The 19,445-nt window shown below is 39.9% G+C and overlaps 1 protein-coding gene across 11 annotated transcripts in view; it reads right to left on the bottom strand.

Annotated features, from left to right (window-relative positions):
* Positions 1–209: 209 nt before the first annotated feature.
* Positions 210–19,445, bottom strand: part of col13a1 (collagen, type XIII, alpha 1) — a 55,572-nt gene continuing 36,336 nt past the window's right edge. For 5 of the 11 annotated variants that reach the window (XM_084077101.1, XM_084077097.1, XM_084077104.1 and 2 more), the window contains 19 exons: positions 19,232–19,258; positions 19,049–19,084; positions 18,799–18,855; positions 18,653–18,676; positions 18,437–18,490; positions 17,472–17,516; positions 16,700–16,834; positions 15,859–15,930; positions 15,500–15,541; positions 15,155–15,205; positions 14,577–14,603; positions 14,355–14,441; positions 12,533–12,568; positions 11,152–11,205; positions 10,719–10,772; positions 10,499–10,534; positions 6,119–6,205; positions 4,009–4,047; positions 210–861 (listed from right to left, as the gene is read on the bottom strand). In XM_084077101.1, coding sequence (XP_083933227.1) covers positions 829–861; positions 4,009–4,047; positions 6,119–6,205; positions 10,499–10,534; positions 10,719–10,772; positions 11,152–11,205; positions 12,533–12,568; positions 14,355–14,441; positions 14,577–14,603; positions 15,155–15,205; positions 15,500–15,541; positions 15,859–15,930; positions 16,700–16,834; positions 17,472–17,516; positions 18,437–18,490; positions 18,653–18,676; positions 18,799–18,855; positions 19,049–19,084; positions 19,232–19,258 — 996 coding nt within the window. In that variant the 3' untranslated portion in view covers positions 210–828. Of the gene's footprint in view, positions 862–1,992; positions 3,710–4,008; positions 4,048–5,032; positions 5,111–6,118; positions 6,206–10,498; positions 10,535–10,718; positions 10,773–11,151; positions 11,206–12,532; positions 12,569–14,354; positions 14,442–14,576; positions 14,604–15,154; positions 15,206–15,499; positions 15,542–15,858; positions 15,931–16,699; positions 16,835–17,471; positions 17,517–18,436; positions 18,491–18,652; positions 18,677–18,798; positions 18,856–19,048; positions 19,085–19,231; positions 19,259–19,445 lie in introns of those variants that run through there. The other 6 variants (XM_084077100.1, XM_084077102.1, XM_084077103.1 and 3 more) reach the window with 6 other exon arrangements.

Below are 19,445 nucleotides of genomic sequence, written 5' to 3'. Positions count from 1 at the left end.
TTAGTCTTCTAAAGTCTAACAATTATGAATACTGGCCAATTTGGATGCTATGTTTGTGATACAATTTGTTATGAAAGTTAACATAGTTTATGCACATAGTAAAGTTATTTCTTTGATATTGTACAATACTTACAATTACAGCATTGATTTCTGGTGTCCTCCAACACCTGAATAAAGAATGTAAATAAAAATGCTATTTATGGCCAGGGATGTATACAAACATACACCTTCATATAATATTATATGGCAGGTGTCAAAGTCTTTACTTTAGCAGCAGGTTACATACTCAAGCAGAATTGAATAGCTGCAGGCTAAAGGGTATTTGAAAAGGCAGTGAGTTTGATCATGTCAACAAGGAATCATCAAAATAGTGTTTCCCTTGGTTTTTGGCCTGTGTTGGAAACACATGAACGTGGAGAGATGGCATCTATCTGTCCTGTGAGCTGCTCTGAATTCTCAATCACAGTTACTTACATTAAAATGGTGTTAGATAAAACAGGAAAAAGTCTTCATGCCAAGTTTTCACATAGTCAATGATCCAGAGATCAATGCAGGAAGTGAAGAAACAAACAAATGCATCTCCTTGTGACAGTGATCCGAGGAGCCTTCATCAAAGAACTGAAACGCATGGCAAACATCCTCTATTTCTAGCCTTATTGAAGTCGTTCTGCTCGCTGCTGCCACTGGAGTCTCCCAACGTTACTGGCCCTGTGGTCTAGCCTCCTGGAAGATCCAGGTTTGGGTAAAACTCAAAGATATATCCAAAATGCCTTCAAGTTTCCACTCTGCAGGTGCTGTATGTTAAAATCAAGAAGACCTCTGGTACCTCTACTTCTTGGCCAGTTGGAAAGGATGTTGACCCTGTGAAACATACAATTGTTATTCTTCAGTGCATCTTTGTCAGTTAAGATACAGGAATAAAATGTGACTTCATGGAGTACTGAGGTTGCACAAAAAGGCATCATACATACCAAACCACATGAATATCAATATATCTTGTGTGTGTTTACTGTGAGCTGAGCAGTGTACAGGTAGGAACTGTATAAATGCTCTGTAATTGCGCAGACAGTTCAGGTGTTGTCTCGGAAAAATTGAAATGGGCGAGGTCCGGGAGGTCGACAGGCAAATTAGCGGCTCCGAGCCGAGTCCAATGATACCCCACAATGCCCTCGTGGCCCAGGGAGGTTGGCCACCAATCGGTATGAAAAGATAATCAGTTCTTCCTTGCCCCATGACAAACATTTCCTCAAAGTTTAGTTGAGGTTTTTTTTTTGTATTAATCTTTTGGGCATTTTTGTGTTTTATTTCAGATACACCAGTGCAGACAGACAGGAAACCAAGGGCAGAAAGAGAGGAGAGACAAGCAAGACAAGACAGGGATAATACACGATGTGGTTTGTGGCGTAACATGAATCCATTTGGAATATATGTGCCTTTTTGATAAAGTTTGTAGACTAGCAAACACAACCCCCATCCAACTCCGTTGGCAGAGGTAAATAAGATAAGTTGAAAACACTCACCTCAACAAACTCATTCAACTCATGCAATGAGGCACACAACTTGAAATTGAAGAGATTAGAGAGTTAATTAACAAAACAACCACCAAGTTAATTAGCTCCAGATATTAGTGCTCTACTGTAATTCCATTGCATTACCAAAAGAAACATATAAATGAGAATAAAAATTGTTGTATTATTCAGTCATAACAAATTAAAAACAAATAATTATATAATTAAGAAAGGCATTTTTATGACACATTTACTGAACATATCCTTTCCTTCTCATTGAGGTGAGTATAAATCAATGCTTTAGAGAAACAATCTAGAAATGAATATTTAATTCTGATTGTCATTTTGAACACAATCAACATATTAACATTTCAGACATGTTTGGACAAATCCATGTGTATTCATGATCAATCTTACAACACAATAAATGCCAACTAGTAGTGACTAAGACATACGTTAGCATGAGGTACTGTACTGTAAAGGGACCTGATGAATAGTTTATTGAAGACAAGGATCTGACAATCTCTTGTGGCAATAACAATTCCAGGCAGAGCAATATACAAACATAGCTTTTTACAAAGAGCAGCAAACAATGGATTAAGTTCCACTCTGGGCCCCCCCATCCATTTCTTCAACACTGATTGAGTTTTAACATAGTTAATGAGATTAGCTTAAAGAACATAGCTATTCCATATTTAAAAAAGGCAGTGGATCAGATTTGTCGGTAGTTCTTAATTAACAGATCTTCATTGTCCAAATAAGCTTAGAGCTTTCTTCATATCAACATAAATGGATGAGGCATTCATGGGCAATGAGGCATTGTGTCTGTTGCAGCAGCATGCCTTAAGGGTGAGCAGCAATAATGCAGTCATCCAACAAAAAGCTTTATGAGTTGTATACTGTGCCACAGATTAGAAAAAAAATAAAAACAAACAAACAATAAAAACAAAGTCCAAACACTATAGATAAAGACAGCCTGATAGTCAAAAAGCAAGAGGTTGGCTGCCCTTTACACGGGGCAAATATAAATTATTTACAATTAACTTTAACAAATTGAGACCAGAAGGATCATCAATCATTCTTGATAAGAAGCAAAATTTTCAAATATGTTGCTTTTTGGCTGTACAACTAAACACTTATGTTTCAGTTTCTTTCACACCTTGGATTCAAAGCTCCAAATGGTAAGGCAATGTCGGTTGAAACCCTCTTCCAATGATACAAATGTTTAGATTGGAGATGCTAATGCAAATCTGATTGTTTGGAATACTCTACTTTTAGATAATTGTGTTATACAGTATATCAAATACAAATCAAACAGAATATAAGGCTGTCCCCCAATAGTCTACATCAAATCAATCTTTTACCATTTTCTTATGATTGTAATTATTTTTCTTTTCGTTGAATGAGTATTTTCTGGAAAGCTATAAGCACACTTTTTGACTTTAGCATAAAAAATATCACTGCATATCTTACGGTCACTGATAAGTTCAAGATGTGCAAAGGTAAATGTTTATGACCACCTTCAAGCAGATAATAATGTGGCTATATCTAACCAGTCAACAAACTCCAATGTCTAAAAGCCCAAAATATTACTTGTAAGGACAGCACTTATCATAATAAAAGCTTTGGACCTTTAATGTATGGCTCCAATGTTTCAGTATGCGCACACAACCACAAAACAAAGTGCAGACTTAAAACAGTGCTGTCTGCCACTGTTAATTGTGTACAAAGAAGTAACCCCAGGCCAGTACTTTGTAAAATACTGTACTTGCAGTGCTTGTCAACATTTATGTTTAACATCTTATCACAAAGAGGAGAGTTCAACTAAGAATTTAAAAGGCTAACACTTCATCTCCAGCCCCACACATCAGTGCAGCATGGTCTATTACAACAGAACAAAACAACATGATACAATAAGTTAATAGGCAATATCCACTTCACATTATGCACAAATATCATGCATATGCAGCCACATTATAATTCTTCGTTGTCCAAACATATCAAAATAATGCATAGATATAAAATCCAGTACATGAACATGATCATACGTATTAAAAATAAACAATCTGTACAAAAATCCTGCCACATCTTTATGATTTTCCATCTTTTTTTTTTTTTTCAACAGTATAACAGAGCAGATAAGAAGTACAAAAATAAATATTCTATGTACAATCACTCAAGCCATTCCGAAGTTATGGTCACTGCAAGGAGAAGAGCAAAAGGCAAAACATAACACATTAGTCCAAACCATGTCTACGGTGACATTAACAGGCGATTTAGCACGATGTTAAGTTATATGTGGTGCGATCTAAACGCCTCTCTTTATAATTCAGTGCGCACGGGTGTTGCGCACTGAAACGAGCCGATCTACAGGCTCACAACGCATGGCGCTGTGATGCGTTGTTAGCTTGTACAGTAGATCAGCTTAATGGCTTAATGTAACAAAAAAACATGCAAACACAAAAGCACAGCTTCAACCACTTCAATCCTGCAAACTTACTTTATTCCAGCACCCTGGTACAGGTAAGCCATCATCACCCTGGAGAAAGACAGACGACATGTGAGAATAGAGATACTATGCCGAAGAGTATAACAATGAAATCATGCAAGCATAAGCCCTCATACACATACAAAAGCAATTCGCTACACCAGACAAAATACATTTCAGTCTAAATTAGTATGCCGTACATTGCAGGTGGATTTCTGACTATATTTTCAGGTTATAGCAGATGCATGTGAGAGAAAGGTTTATAATGGAATTCAATAACGAAACACATCGACTTGTTTCACCTACAGCACTGCTCATGAAACTGTGTGGACCCATGGACCCTTTCAGTACCTGAGAAACATTTCAAATAATCTTCTAGAGTCTAGACAATAAGTCTCAGAATGAATTCTCCTCTACTGATGTTATCCAGGCTTGTGAGAGGACCTCACCCTACTTTAATGAATCTTCCCCATACCTACTCTTCACAACTCAGGGTAGTCTGTTGCCTCAATAAGTAGGAAAAGGCTGGAAAATTGGTGCCCCATGCAAGAGATGGTAGAGGAAAGATAGGTTCAGTATTTAAGTATGTTTCTTTGTCTACGTGAAGTTATTGGTTTTTAAGTTTTTAGAGCAGGCTGGTTCTAGTTCTGTTACTGGTAGTCTAAGTCACACACACAAAACATCATGCAAATTTTATGCAGACTGGTTAGCAATGATCCTTGTATATTAAGTTGTGAGTTGTAAGTTATCGTCAAATAGTGAAATAGTGGTTACTTTGGTTATAATATGCATATTTCTACTTAGGAAAGACATTTTTAGTAGTAGTAGTAATACAGACAGCAGGTGCCTCAAACTGTAGTGATACTGGGCCAGTTAAACATATTATTAACAACAGTGAGTTTATTTTAATTCCCATACCGACATGCAAGTTTCTAGCAGAACCCTATAGAGTAGCATTTAAGAGATAGTAGTTACGGGTGTGGTTAGAGAGAGCTAAATGCATGCAGGGAAAGGGAGGGGAGAGAGAGCACCATACCACAGCACAAGGGGCATCCAGCCCGTCCAGGCCTGGCAGGCCCGGTTCACCCTTCTCTCCTTTAAAGCCTCGGAAACCCTGTTTGTGAAATCAACCATTTAAACATCTGTTGCTTTGCACCTCTCTTACAGCAGGGGAGTGTGTCCCCCGCCCCCCCTCCCGCTGGTTGTTGGCGGGCAGATGTGCAGGTTCTCTGGAGGTAACTCTGGAAACAGGTGTGCCTAAGCATGCAGGACACCTCGGACTGACAGGAACCGGGCTCGCAGAGATGAGATAGCATAGGGCCAGGTCTATAAATTGTTTGGCCGTAGACAATGACGACAGAATATTGTTTCTTTGGCAAATGTCTGCCGTAATGCGACTGGTGATGGAGTCTCAGTTCTTTGTCCGAGACGGCATGCTGATTTTGTAGAAAGCTGGACCCCGCATCATCAGCAAACTGATTCAACTTTTGATTGTATACACATTCGAGATGGGCGGGTGGGGTAGTCAAGATTTGCAGAAATGAGAGGGCGAGGTCACGGATTGTCATCACTGGACATTTTCCATTTGTGCTCAGCCTGTCATGTCCGCTTGAAGAGGGAGCACAAGACAGCAGGGCTGCTGGAGGGATGTTGAATCTCAATGACAGTGCAGCTAATAACTTTGACATCTGTTGCTACTCATCAACAGCGGTTGCCTGGTTCCTGTCCGTCTCATCCCTGGAAAGAAAAGATCCCTCAAGCAGAGTTATGGCCCGTGGTCCACTGAGTGTAGTTCTACAAACCATCTTTCATTTGATGAATCATTTCATATCGGTAGACTATTTCTCTTTTGCAGAGAACAAGCATTTTCTTTTATTTTTAGTCATACGAAGGCCCAAAACCATCCAATTAGAATTACCCCTCCCACACCAAAGTGGACACTTAGACCAAACCCTAACGCTTGTTTGAGGGTTTATTAGAACCATTTCACACCAGAGGCAAAAGGAAGTCAGCCTCAGAATACAAAGACTTCTGGGAATGGAAGTTCTTGGTAGCTACGTTGTATTCTAAGGCTGTGCTCCTTCCCTCTGCCTTCTGGTTACACATTGTACTACAGACATACCAACGGACAGGGGGCATCTAATCCAGGTGCTCCTTGGTCTCCCTTATCCCCTTTGATTCCCCTGTTTCCTTTCTTGCCCCTCTCTCCCTGCGAACAACAGCGCATTAAAAACAAAGACAAACTTTAGTCCTCCTGGTCAATCTGCCACACAGTAAGCAAATATGTTGGTGATTTTCTACCTACTGTATGTGTATTTTCTTTCATTTCTGTTAATTGTGATATTCCAAGATCATATATAGTAATGTTTGATTTGCTTTTTGGTGTTTTAAAAGACAATGTGCATTACTATTTAAAATTGTTGGAAGGGGAAGGTAAGTAGAGGGAGTTAGGGAGAAGGGATTTGCAGTGCACTTGGTGAGCAGATTTCATTGACACAACTTGCCCTGATTCAATTTATTTTAATGAACTTCATTGCTACTACTAAGGATCAATATATAAAACTACAAACAAACTCTAGAGCAAGCTATTAACATGGCAATTGTTTACAAAAACTGTTGGCTATATCCAAAATGTAAAGCGTGTTCAGACCAGTTAGTCACCCTGATGAATGCTTTTGCCGCAACGCGTTGGTGCTTTTAACCGTTGCCATCCAGTAGCCAATTTACAATAAAGGCTTTTTAACATTTTCCACAAGAGTGCTGTGGTCACTTTTGGTGTATTTTGCTATTCATTTTATCACCCTTGCACAAAAGGGCACATTGTTTGGATTTTCACTCATCTGACAGACAACTCCTCTCTGTTCGGTGTTGGGGGGTAACACATTACATAAAAAAACACATGCAGGTCATTTCCCCACTTGCACTGACACCTGTAAACCCACTGGCAATGTACTTTGCTGATTTCTGTACATTTTAATTCTGTAAATTTAGCCCACTCTCAAGCTTGTATTATTTTTACATAACTCTTCACACGCAGCTGGAGTGTGGATGAAGGCGTCAGCTATCTGCTATCTTAAAAAAATAATTATATATATATATATATATATATATATATATATATATATATATATATATATATATATATATATATATATATATATATATATATATGTATATACCGTAATTTTCGCACTATAAGCCGCACCTGAATATAAGCCGCAGCAGCTAAATTGAATGATTTGTACATATATAAGCCGCACTGGACTATAAGCCGCGGGTGTAAAATCCCTAGATTTAGGAGGTCCCCTAGTGGCCGTTAGCTATAAAAATCCATAGATAAGCCGCACCGTTATATAAGCCGCAGGGTCGAAAAATGGGAAAAAAGTCGCGGCTTATAGTCCGAAATTTACGGTATATATATATATATATATATATATATATATATATATATATATATATATATATATTTCTTTTTAATATATATATCTTTTTAACATTTTAACAACACAAATCTTGTACGGGGTCCCTGGCAAAAAACTATTTTCAGATCTGGGTCCGTGGACAAATACAGTACATATGAATTTGGGGGTCCTTCACATGAAAACGTTTGAGAACCTAGATATAGACTTATATGATAAACGACTTAATGACTTTCAATTTTGTTTCCTTGCAGAGACAAGACCTCACTGTAGTGTATAGTTGATAGTATTACATGTGAAAATGATTATTCTTTACGTGAATCTCTCACACCAACATGTTTGTGTGAATCAGTTTATAGGTGAACATTTTAGGTAACGCAAGACAGTGGCAAGTTTACAGTAGGTTTGTCACTAACAGAAATAGTGATATTTATAATCGTCACAAGAACAATATTGGTCTAGAATGGACTAGTCTCATATGCATTAGACACTTCTCCAACGAGCATTACGCACTGTATCTGTATCTGTAACATTAATCTAATGGGAAAAGACAGCAAACAGAGGCTCTCAATAAAGGTGGCCAATGTGTGAATAACTTTACAGTGCCTACTGTATTATATGATATTTTTGATGATATTTTTCATCCAGTTTACACTTACACTTTGAAAGTAATTTCCAGAACAACACTGATTAAGATTAATAAAGTTATGGATGAGTAATCAACAGCTAAACTTTACTTCTTCAGGAAAACAATAGGATGTGTCAATACAGACTAATAACAAAGCTGCAAGACTAAAGTGTAAGATCGTAGGTTCAATTCTCAGCAGTTGTACTCCAGTCTCTCGGAAACAAATAATGAATCTGCGTATTGTAACTGCAAGCTCTAATTTGTAAAACTATTGTCAGAGTTGCATCACCTTACAGTGCATGAACTAATCATCCTACTATAATTCTAGTAACCTCTGTCTGTCTGTCTGTCTGTCTGTCTGTCTGTAGTGGTAGGTGTCTGTAGTGGTAGGTGAAGCTACCCGGTTCTCCTCAGTGGCTGGACCAATTGCTCTGATTTTGCACACAGCCATTGACCATTACCATCTGAACTTAACTGTGAAGCCCGTTTTTCAATTTCATCAAATCTCAGCTTCTTATTAGCGTTTATGTGTCAAACAATGTCGCCTCCCGGGTTGCCAGATCATGTGCGCATATCCCCCCACGGATGCGTCGACCGGGTATGGTCTAGTAATTTTAACAAATGGATGGTCAAGATTACCAACAGCCAAAGCCACCTACAGTTTCCCATATCACTTATTTATGAAAGCTAGACCTACAGTACATTCACTGCATTGAATTAAATACCTTTTATTTACAGTATACAGCACTGTGTGTGAATTGGCTTGAAAACACAGCAATATGAACCCTGATCATCATCAATGTCTGCTCACCAAGGTTAAAGGCTTCAAGGGATCAGAGTATGATTATAGGAGAGTTTATTGATAAGGAATTATGATAGGAAAACTGCCTGACTGACAGGCAATGTTCTCCCAACATTGTCATGATGTTACCTGCGCAACCAACCCTCCAACATTAATGTTGGCAAATGTTGGGGAAAACATTGCTTGTCAGCGAAGAGCAGTGGAGATTACAGGAAGGAAGAGGCTTGCAAGGAGGAGGTAAGTAGAAGGAGTAAAGGATTCATTCATGCTTCGTCACGTGAGAGCGTGCGTCACTGTCAACAAATGACGTCATTTCAACTGAAAAATGTGTCGACGCCAGCTGCGTCGAAACATTTTCCGGTTGAAATGACATCATTTACGTCAAGCAATGCGGTCAGCGTGGCTAGGTATGAATTTGCCTTGAAGGGAGGTGGGTGGGTGTAGGAGGAGGAGATTAACCCAGGACTACATTAGAATGCAGGAGGAAGAGGAGCAGCAGGAGGCCAAGGTTTGTGAGAGGGAGAGAGGGCAACCCCGGCAATAAAAAAGAGCCACGGGACACAGTGCAAGGTGGAGGGAAGGAAAAGGGAATAGGAAGACCTGCGGAAACAAAGGAAGACAGGACAAAGAATAAAAACAGCACAATCTCATAGCTATGTCTGCAACACCTTCAACTGGACATCTGTGGAGACGTTTATGAAAGCGTGTGAAGGTTTAATTACTTAACTGTTTGCTTGTTTATGGTTTGAATTAGTTGGTTTAGCCAACTGAATACATTTGGAAGTAACCGATAGTGGGCAGTGCAAACAAATGTTTGTTACTTTTGACTTGAGACCAGTTGAATGTGCTGAGAGAGCTAATGAAATGTCTCTGAAAGACTTTTTTAAAATGGGAGTAAGAATATTAAAACAGTCATAGGTTAATAGGAAGGAAACAGACATTCTCAGACAGGAAGGGGGAAACAGGAATGGAAAACAGATTCTCTGATACACTGGCAACCTGTGGATAGAGTCCATCATTTTACCATATTTTACCATGCAATGATGATTAATGATATACAAAGAGAACAGAAGAGAGAGGAAGAGAATAGGAAAACTACGCACGATGGCATCAACAAATTACAACTCCCCCCCAAAACAAGAGCAAAAAAAACTAAAACACAAACATTAAAACATCCTTAATCTGATCTTTATCTTAATTTTATCCAAGCACAAATCTGTAAACTCTTTTCATCTGTTACAGTTTATTTTTAAGTTAAATGTGGGTGGAAAAGCCACTGCAAAACAAATGCATTAGGCAAAAGACGTCTTTACACGAATCATCCAATAACCACAAAAAAAAACAAAGCTAACAGTATGACTAATCTGGTTTCTTTTCTGGCAACCTCTCAAAGAGGACACTTGATTGGACATGTTTATATAATTAATTCTTTGAAAACTCCATAGTTCTGCTTGAATGAACTTTTACGGCACTACAAAGGCAGTCATAATAATAATGGCGGAGGTTAGCTAATGCATTTGATTTGAAAATAAATACTAGCTCGATCTGCTCTTTGAATATGACACAATAAAGAATGCTAACAAGTCTAGGAAAGCTGTCATAGAGTACACAGCAAAATCCGTCACGTCTTAAGAGTTAATAGAGTTATCTTACCCGGTTCCCTTTGAATCCTTGTGGTCCTACTAAACCCTAAGAGAGAAATGAAAAATACAGTCAGAAACAATCAGAGATAAGGTGGCTGTATTGCTGCCATTAATCTATCAAAAGGCCTCCAACCTCTGTGGAGAGGTTTCCAAGTGCCAACTAGAAATGACCTGGGGGGTGGGGAGGGGGGGTTGCAATTATTTAGAATGAATGCGACATAATGACTTACAGGGATGCCTTGAGGCCCAATTGGTCCTGGAACGCCTGCGTCTCCTTTGGTAGCCTGTGATGATAGAGAAGAAAGGATTCAAATTGTATGTGCTGCACCTCTCAAATCAAATCAAATATTTCAATTTGTGCTTGTGGACACACACAATCGTATACTACCCTTGTGAAATCTAAATCCATAAATCTAACCGTAACCCCTCATCCTAAATGTAACCCCTAAATGTTTTCTCTTATGAGGTCCTCACAACGTTGATTCTTCATATTCTGCTATACTTTTGGCACACACACACACACACACACACACACACACACACACACACACACACACACACACACACACACACACACACACACACACACACACACACACACACACACACACACACACACACACACACACACACACACACACACACACACACAGATATACTCACTCTCTCTCCCTTTGGTCCTGCCGGTCCTGAAACCCCTGCTGGTCCAATAAGACCCTGGAGAAGAATAAATCAAACACACTTGTTATGCATGTCACCAGACAAACAATGATAAGAGCAAGCAGAACATTATCAACCGTCTACTGTCAATAGATCAACAAGCTTCTTGGTGGATGTGAGCAGAGTTGTCAACACTGTCAGAGACATGTCGACCATTCATTTAGATCACATCGTTAATCTTAGTAGAGCAACGTAAGACGAGGCTCAAATTATGGTCCCACTGTGGGATTCTGTTCCCAAACGCACCAAAGCTTGTTGAACTACAGAACAATCAGTTATCGTTATTTTTAAAAAAGGAGGGAAGAATGAGTAAAATAATTGTTTTTAAAGAGTTCTGCTGCGGCTTGCTTTCTGAGTGCACTGTAAAATCCAGTGTGTTAATTTAAAAATGGGCACTTAAAGGGATAGTTCACCCAAAAATCAATTTCTATCGATTAGTCACCCCATGGAGACTTGAATTTGTGGATATTTTTTTGTTTTTGTCGCAAGCCAATAATTTGATGACCAGCGGACCGGTAGGCAGCGGAACCAATGCCGGTCATCAAATTATTGGTTTAGGAACGCGACAAAAACAAAAAAAAATCCATGAATTCAAGTCTCCATGGGGTGACTAATCAACAGGAAAAAAATCATTTTAGGGGTGAACTATCCCTTTAAGGGTCTCCGAGTTAAATTAACACTCCATTTTACAGTGCAGTAGTCAGGAACGGAGGAGAGGACCTTGCATCTCAGGCATATCCAGTGTGTGCAGTGCTGTGCAGAATAAAGCAGGAGGACGGCCATATTGTCCTGCTGTACTGTAATAGATGTCCGCATGCAGCCTCTCCACATGCTCCTCTGCCTAAGCAATGGCGGCTCAGAGTTTTACAGTCCACTGCGGGTTCAAAGGATCACGAGGCAGGAAACTGTTTAGGTGTGGTTGAGGATTGGGTGGATTTGCATTGCCTCCGACATGAGAGACGATGCTGCCTGTCTAAATGCATCCAAATGATGTGAATGCATTTTCTTCACACCAATGCATCCTCAAAACACAGCGCTAAACAGAACCGCTCTCTCTCTCTCTCTTTCTTCATATAACTAGGAGGGAACGAGACAGGGCGAGCATGGAAGGTAAGAAAGCAAGCAGACAAGACAGCAATGCAGACACAGACAGACAGATAGATAGACAGACAGACAGACAGACAGACAGACAGACAGACAGACAGACAGGCAGGCAAGCTGTGGCAGGGGGAGAGAGAGAGGGGGAGGGCGGGGGTGGAAGTGGAAGTGGAAGAGGAGAAGGAGAAGAGAGAGGGGGAGCCGGAACAGGATTTGCACCACTCACCACTGGACCTGGTCTGCCGTCTAACCCATGAGCCCCCTGTATAGCGTGTACACAGTTAGAGAGCGGAGATGATGGAGAGATGGTGTGGAGAAAGAGGAGGAGGAATTGTGGAGAAGGGTGGGGGTGGGGTGGTTGGGGTTGTGAGTGAAGCAGTGACTCCAAAAACACATTCAGGTGTTGATGAATAAAAGGGTGATAGTGGTGGAAGTGGTTTTGGTGATGATGATGATGATGATAATGATTGATGACGGTGATGGGTGAGGTGAGTGACATCAGTAACTCCTTTTCTATGTACTCGATTCTGACATGAGGACTGCAGTCATATCGTGGTCAACAAACATAGTAATAAATAACCATGGATGCACGTAATGCTTTATAGACAGTTTTGGACATACTGTACAATCATGACAATAAATTTTTAAACCGACTTTCATTCTCTCCCAAGTCATCTCCCTGGCATTGGGGCATGCCACTGTTATCAAATAATTCAAAAGTAGTGAAAATGGCAGATCTACAAGCTCAACATGTCACGATTTGACACGATTGAGATAGTAGATCTGCTATTTTCGCCGTTAGACGCGGTCTTACAACATATTTACAATATAGGTACAGTTGCAGTATATATCATCCAGTGCTATGCCCATAATACAATATTGTATTGAGTCACACAATATGACTCAGAATGTCTTTGTACAAAAGGAGTTACTGTGCTGTGATGATGTGTGATAGTACCATAGATATAAAAGTATAGATAGGTCTACTACTGTGTTCACAGCCACCTACTTTGCTCGGGGACCCAGTGACGCTTATTGCTAAGGATTAAGCATAACCGACGCATATTCATATCGACCAAAAGCGCCATGGAAGCCTCCATCACGATTGATTCTTTTGTGTTTGAGATGGAAGCATAGTGTAGCTACAGTATGAACGTAAATGTCCATTCAGTACATTTATTTCTATGGCTAGTTGAGTATAGATCAATTTTCAACGTCAGGATGAGAACCAAGAATGAAAATCTCATGTTCAAAATCTATGTTCGGTGAGTGACATTGCCAAGTACTAATAATAGACACCACGACTGATAGACATAAACCACTATAAGAATAACAACAGAAATATAAAACTTGTGTGAAATCATTTGTACAGAGAAAGCCCTAATGGGCCCCTAATTATCTACATTATATGACATTCCCCTGGCAGTTACAATGAAGCCTTGATGGGATGTTGAGACCTGTCATGTTAGTTAATTACTCTGACATGATACAGTCCACCCATCCATGCAACATTTTGACAGGATTATGACAACATAAAAGCAGCTACTGAGGCATGAAACCTATCCTTTGAGGGTTAGGCCTGAACTCAAAGCCACACATGATGTGACAGCATTATGGCAGTCAGTCTCAAAACACATATAACTCCAGTCTACAGCAATACAGGGCTGCAACCGTTAATCGAACTAATCGATTTAATCGATTATTAAAAAATTATTGATTTTTAAAGAAGAAAAATAGCAAAAACAGACGATCTACGCAAGCTCACCACCCATGTAGATTGGCTATTGTCACTATTCTAGTGGTTAATCTGAAGATTTAGTCAACAATTATAAAAAAATTATCAGACTTTTTGTTGTAGTTTTTGATTCGTTCGATAGCATAATCAAGAAGAAAATAAACGATAGTTGCAGCCCTACAGTAATAAAGCCACATAAACAAGTCAGTCAGTACACTTAACAAGGGAAGTGAAAATACCGTTTTCTTGTTTAATCTCACTGAATTAAAAAGATAAAGTCTTTACAGAATGGAATGAAAGTCCAGTCACTTACAGGAAGTCCAAGATGGCCTCTGTCCCCCTTGTCACCCTTCTGACCACTCGCTCCCTTCTCTCCTCTGATTCCTATGCCTGGCTCCCCCTGGGAGAGAAACAAAGGCATGATCACAAACCAAACTCCAGAGGTTTTTGTTGTATTGTAGATGTGAATTCGAAAATGTATGAATATTTGTACAGTATGAGCCAGCGGTTACTGTACAATGGAAAACAATCTCACCTTTGGCCCTGAGAGTCCTGGAGGTCCCTGGAGGATAGAAATACAATTTTCAGTGTGACAAGTTGGCAGAGCACTGTTGCAGCAAGTGTAAGCCAGTATGATAAACTGCTATTCACAAGTGTGTAGGTCTTCCAACTACAATATGTCCTGATAGGGTAACACATACACACCGTTGAAAATGTGCATAAAAATACATCCAGAAGCGTGAAAAAAAATAAATGTAATGGCCATTATAAACTACGATGCTCTAAGTGCCCAGTGCTCCAAGTTAAAGGAAGTGAATACAAAATACAATACTGGGTGGTAACCCCAGTGCATTTTATAATGAGGAAAGGACCATTGTTACCAGGTGTTCATTATTGATAGAATATACACATCCCTTAATGTATCTTTATTTGATCTGTATTCTTATCTCTCTACACTTATATATACAGTATCCTCTGTTTCACGCTTACTGCTGTTGCTCCACATGGGCATCAACAAATGTTTATCTTATGTCTAATACTGTCTGTAGCTTCAGGATACTTAGGGGCCTGAATTGTTCAATAACACCAATGACTGGATTAAATTAGACTCACTGCTGGGCCAACTGGTCCTGGAGCGCCGGCCGGCCCTGGAGGGCCATAGACCTGAAGTTACACACACACACACACACACACACACACACACGCACGCACGCACGCACGCACGCACGCACACGCACGCAGACGCACACACACGCACACACACACACACACACACACACACACACACACACACACACACACACACACACACACACACACACACACATCAGGTTACATCTACAGCAGAGACATTCATTCATAAAGCACGATTGATCCAGGTACTGTACTTTTGCTTTCACTGCAAAAATATGCACCAGAAACGCACCATTAAAACTATATGTACAGTATAATCCTTACCATTTCTGATCTTCCTCCCTCACCGGACTCCCCTTTATGACCCTGTGACGATGGTTGTGAAAGAATAAAAAGTTGACAATACATTCTTTCATCACAGGATCTATAAAAAAGGCCTTTTTTCAACCATCGCTAGGGGTGAACCTATAAAACTCGATTCATACGATTCTCCCATATCAAGTGCCAAAAACAAAAAAGATCTACAATCTCACAATGCATCGGCCTACGTTGCAGTGTGAGCTTGCAGATTATTTTTGGCACATGACACCGGTGCACACACAGTACAAGCATAATTCAAGCCTAAGGAATTGCATAGATTCAGACACACGGGGTGCTTCAGTCTGAAGGGCACCATTGCGTACCATTGTGCCAGGTAATCCAATGGGGCCAGTGGCCCCCGCAACCCCCTTTTCACCAGTAGGGCCATCTAAACCCTACAGAACAGGGAAGGGGGAGATAAATAGCACCATAATGGCAGAGAATTTCAATTCAGTTCAATTCAATTCAGTTCAGTTCAATTCAGTTCAATTTGCATGCATAGTGAAATAGTGAATATTTGAAACAGAGGATTGAAAGAGCACTGTCTTTTTTAAACATTTTTAGGTTGACTATTAAATGCCAAAACATGGCACTTTGTACCAATTGTTTGTGCAACGATGTAAAAACCTGTGTCTGATTTGTCTTGGCATTAATGACATACAGTAGAATAGTGAGGGACGCAATGCTGCCCATCCTATCTCAACACATTTACACCAGAAATGTCTGAGTGAAACCAACAGGGCCAGTTGGCCACATCTAGAAAACAAAAACATACTGTAGATATTCAATATCGACTGCAGGCTCCACTAGATATAGTACAACATCACATATAATTATTATTATTAGAGCACACTTGGGATCCAAGAATTCTAAAGCTTAATGTATATTCCATCATCCAAGGGTGTCGCTTGCCAAAAATGTTAACTTGTAAATTAGATCAGTTCTTTTTGGCAAGCGACACTGTCGTACTATGGAGCATAAATAAGGCCTAATTCACTGTCATCCTTGGGTCCTTTCCATGTCACTAAGTCTCTAATTAGATAATAAGAGAGTGGCCCTACAAGCTAAGGCCTTCCCTTCCCTCAGCATAATGACAGATGGAGGCTTGGAGCTTTGGTGTGGGAGGCTCAAGCAGCGGTGTGATGTGGCTTAGTGGTTACTCACAGGTGATCCAGACGGGCCCATGTCCCCCTTGTCTCCTTTGGGTCCTGGGAAACCCATGAGCCCACCCTCCCCCCTGGGACCCTCAGGACCGGCTGGGCCGGCAGGACCGCCATCTCCTGGCTTCCCTCTGGGTCCCTGCACATATAGTACATAGACATAGCTTTTTAGCTAGATACATGGGATAATGAACGACCGAGGTGTCCCAATATTGGAAAATAACACGCAAGTTGAAAGTGAACTCCATGACGTACAGTTCCCTCCGCTGAGTCTATTTTCCATTATTAAGGACAGATCAGGGCATTATCGCACTTATACCATGGCCACTTGTCATGGTTACATGCTGTTTAACATAATGAGCACAAGCTGACAAGGCAGCGCCTTGTAACACGTCGATCAAGCTTGTTCAGGTTTCAGGCACAAAGTAATCGGTACCCAGCATTGCTCGGGTTATTGCATGGGTGAAACAAGCTCTCTCCACACACACACACACACACACACACACACACACACACACACACACACACACACACACACACACACACACACACACACACACACACACACACACACACACACACACACACACACACACACACACACACACACACACATTAGCACAGGTTTGGTTAAATTTCAACCATCATTGCAATCGTTAATAGTGATTCTATCATAGTAATCAAGGCCTATTTATTTGAAGATGCATGAGTTTAACAAGTCTGATGTGTTGCTAGCATTAGGACGTTGTGATAAGAAATAACACAGGAAATCTTGCCTTCTCCCCATCATGTCCAGGAGGACCTGGTAGACCAACTTCACCCTGTACACACACACACACACACACACACACACACACACACACACACACGCACACACAAACGCACACAACATAATGCATACACGAGATAGAAAATGACTAAGATCAAAAATTCTGCTATCACTTTAATGAGATCATGATACAAAATGAATGCATTGCGCATGAGATTTGTGTTCTTACTGTATTCATGAAGTCATTATTGAACTACTGGGTATACAATTAAATCACTCCTGGCGTTCATAAATCTCTAAGTAATAGGACATGATGTAATTATGAGTTGTACTGTATTACTAGTCGCAGAACATTTGTATTGTTTTCTATTCTGATCTACAATATTTTCTACTCAATAACAAACATCTATTCTACACAGACAAGTTGAGACAACAATTTTTGATCCTAATAGTAATGGAATTATTGAAATGAAACTGGAATTGGAATTATCAAGGAAGCTAAAGAGCAAAACCTAGAGCCAGATTGATATATCGCGTGGCCGATCTATCAGTCATTATTTTACTTTTTTGACGACATCGTTATTGGCAATTACTGTTTGTACCCGATGTGTCCCCACTTTCAACCTGGCCTCCCTATTCTGAACATGACTAGATAAAAAGTTTTCAAAATATCGCCCATCTACAAGCTCACAGCACATGACGTGAAGTACTGTGAGCTTGTAGATGTTTCAAATTGATGTGTTTGATTGTTTTTCAAATTGATTAGAATGTATTTACTTTCTTTCTTTTAAAAAAAATGTTTTAACACAAAATATGGGTCAAAACATAGGTAATCGGTGGTTAGGTCTCTCCAAAACTGGGATCGGCATCGGACCCAAAAATGTGGCATCGGTCACGCTCTAGTAAAATACAACATCTGATAAAATAGTTAAATAGCAGGTGCTGTCCATTCTCTGCCCAGAAACCACCTACCTTTGTGCCAGGATGTCCAGATGACCCTGGAGGACCTGGCAACCCTGGTGGGCCCTTGGCATGGAGAGAGATGAAAAGATGGATTTAACAGAAACTTGGAGCTAGTGTATTTGTTTATGACATAAAGGCACAAGTCATTCATTTATGAGTTAAGAAAAACCTTCTTACAAGAACAACACAAATAAAGGACCTCAAACATACTGCAGAGGGACCTACCATCAGAGGTATATTCCGGATATCCTGCAGATAAATATTGGATGAAAAGTTTGTTTTAAAAACTGAATTATTCTGAAACCGTTCTGTTATTTTGAATGCTCATAATAATAATAATAAAACATAATAATAACTCAAGAGTGACGTACATTTTCATTGTTTTGGATTTCTGCCTTTCCTGGCTCGCCCGTTGGCCCAGGAGGACCCTACAAAGTTAAAAACATTAGAAATGAAAAAAACATATATTTTGTATGTTTACAAATACATTTTGTCAAGTAAAATACAGTACTGCTACTGACATTTCATGTTGTTCGTATGGAGAAAAAAAGGGTTTTCACTGAGCATCTGCTCAATCCATCTTAACACTCGTTAAGTAAATCTAACACAGTCTTGACTTACTCTGGGTCCAGCTGGGCCTTCAGAACCTGCTTCCCCCTAGAGGTTGAATAAGGTTATGACAGTTAGATTATCTAGCAGCTCAAATAAAACAAGTGTTGGGATGGGAACGTGTTGCTATTTTCTTTGAAAGAGTGGAGTGATCCCACACTTTCATTATGAACAAAAAATGTTCTCTTATCTTACCTTGCTACCCTTGTCGCCTCTGTCACCCTGTCAAAGAAATATGATGTTAGGTTTTAACCTGACTACTGCAGGATATAATTCTTAAAACTACTGTAGTAGGGGGTGGTAGAGTTCAAACCGAAGGCACTGATGATAATGAGTCATCTAATGTACGTCTATAATTAGTGAGGTACCATACTGGTGTCAAAACATTTGATTGTCTATTCACAGCTTA

The sequence above is a fragment of the Gymnoscopelus microlampas genome (genome assembly GCF_963454915.1).
Source record: "Gymnoscopelus microlampas genome assembly, chromosome: 13".
NCBI lineage: Eukaryota > Metazoa > Chordata > Actinopteri > Myctophiformes > Myctophidae > Gymnoscopelus > Gymnoscopelus microlampas.
This window is presented reverse-complemented; position numbering and strand designations above follow the sequence as displayed.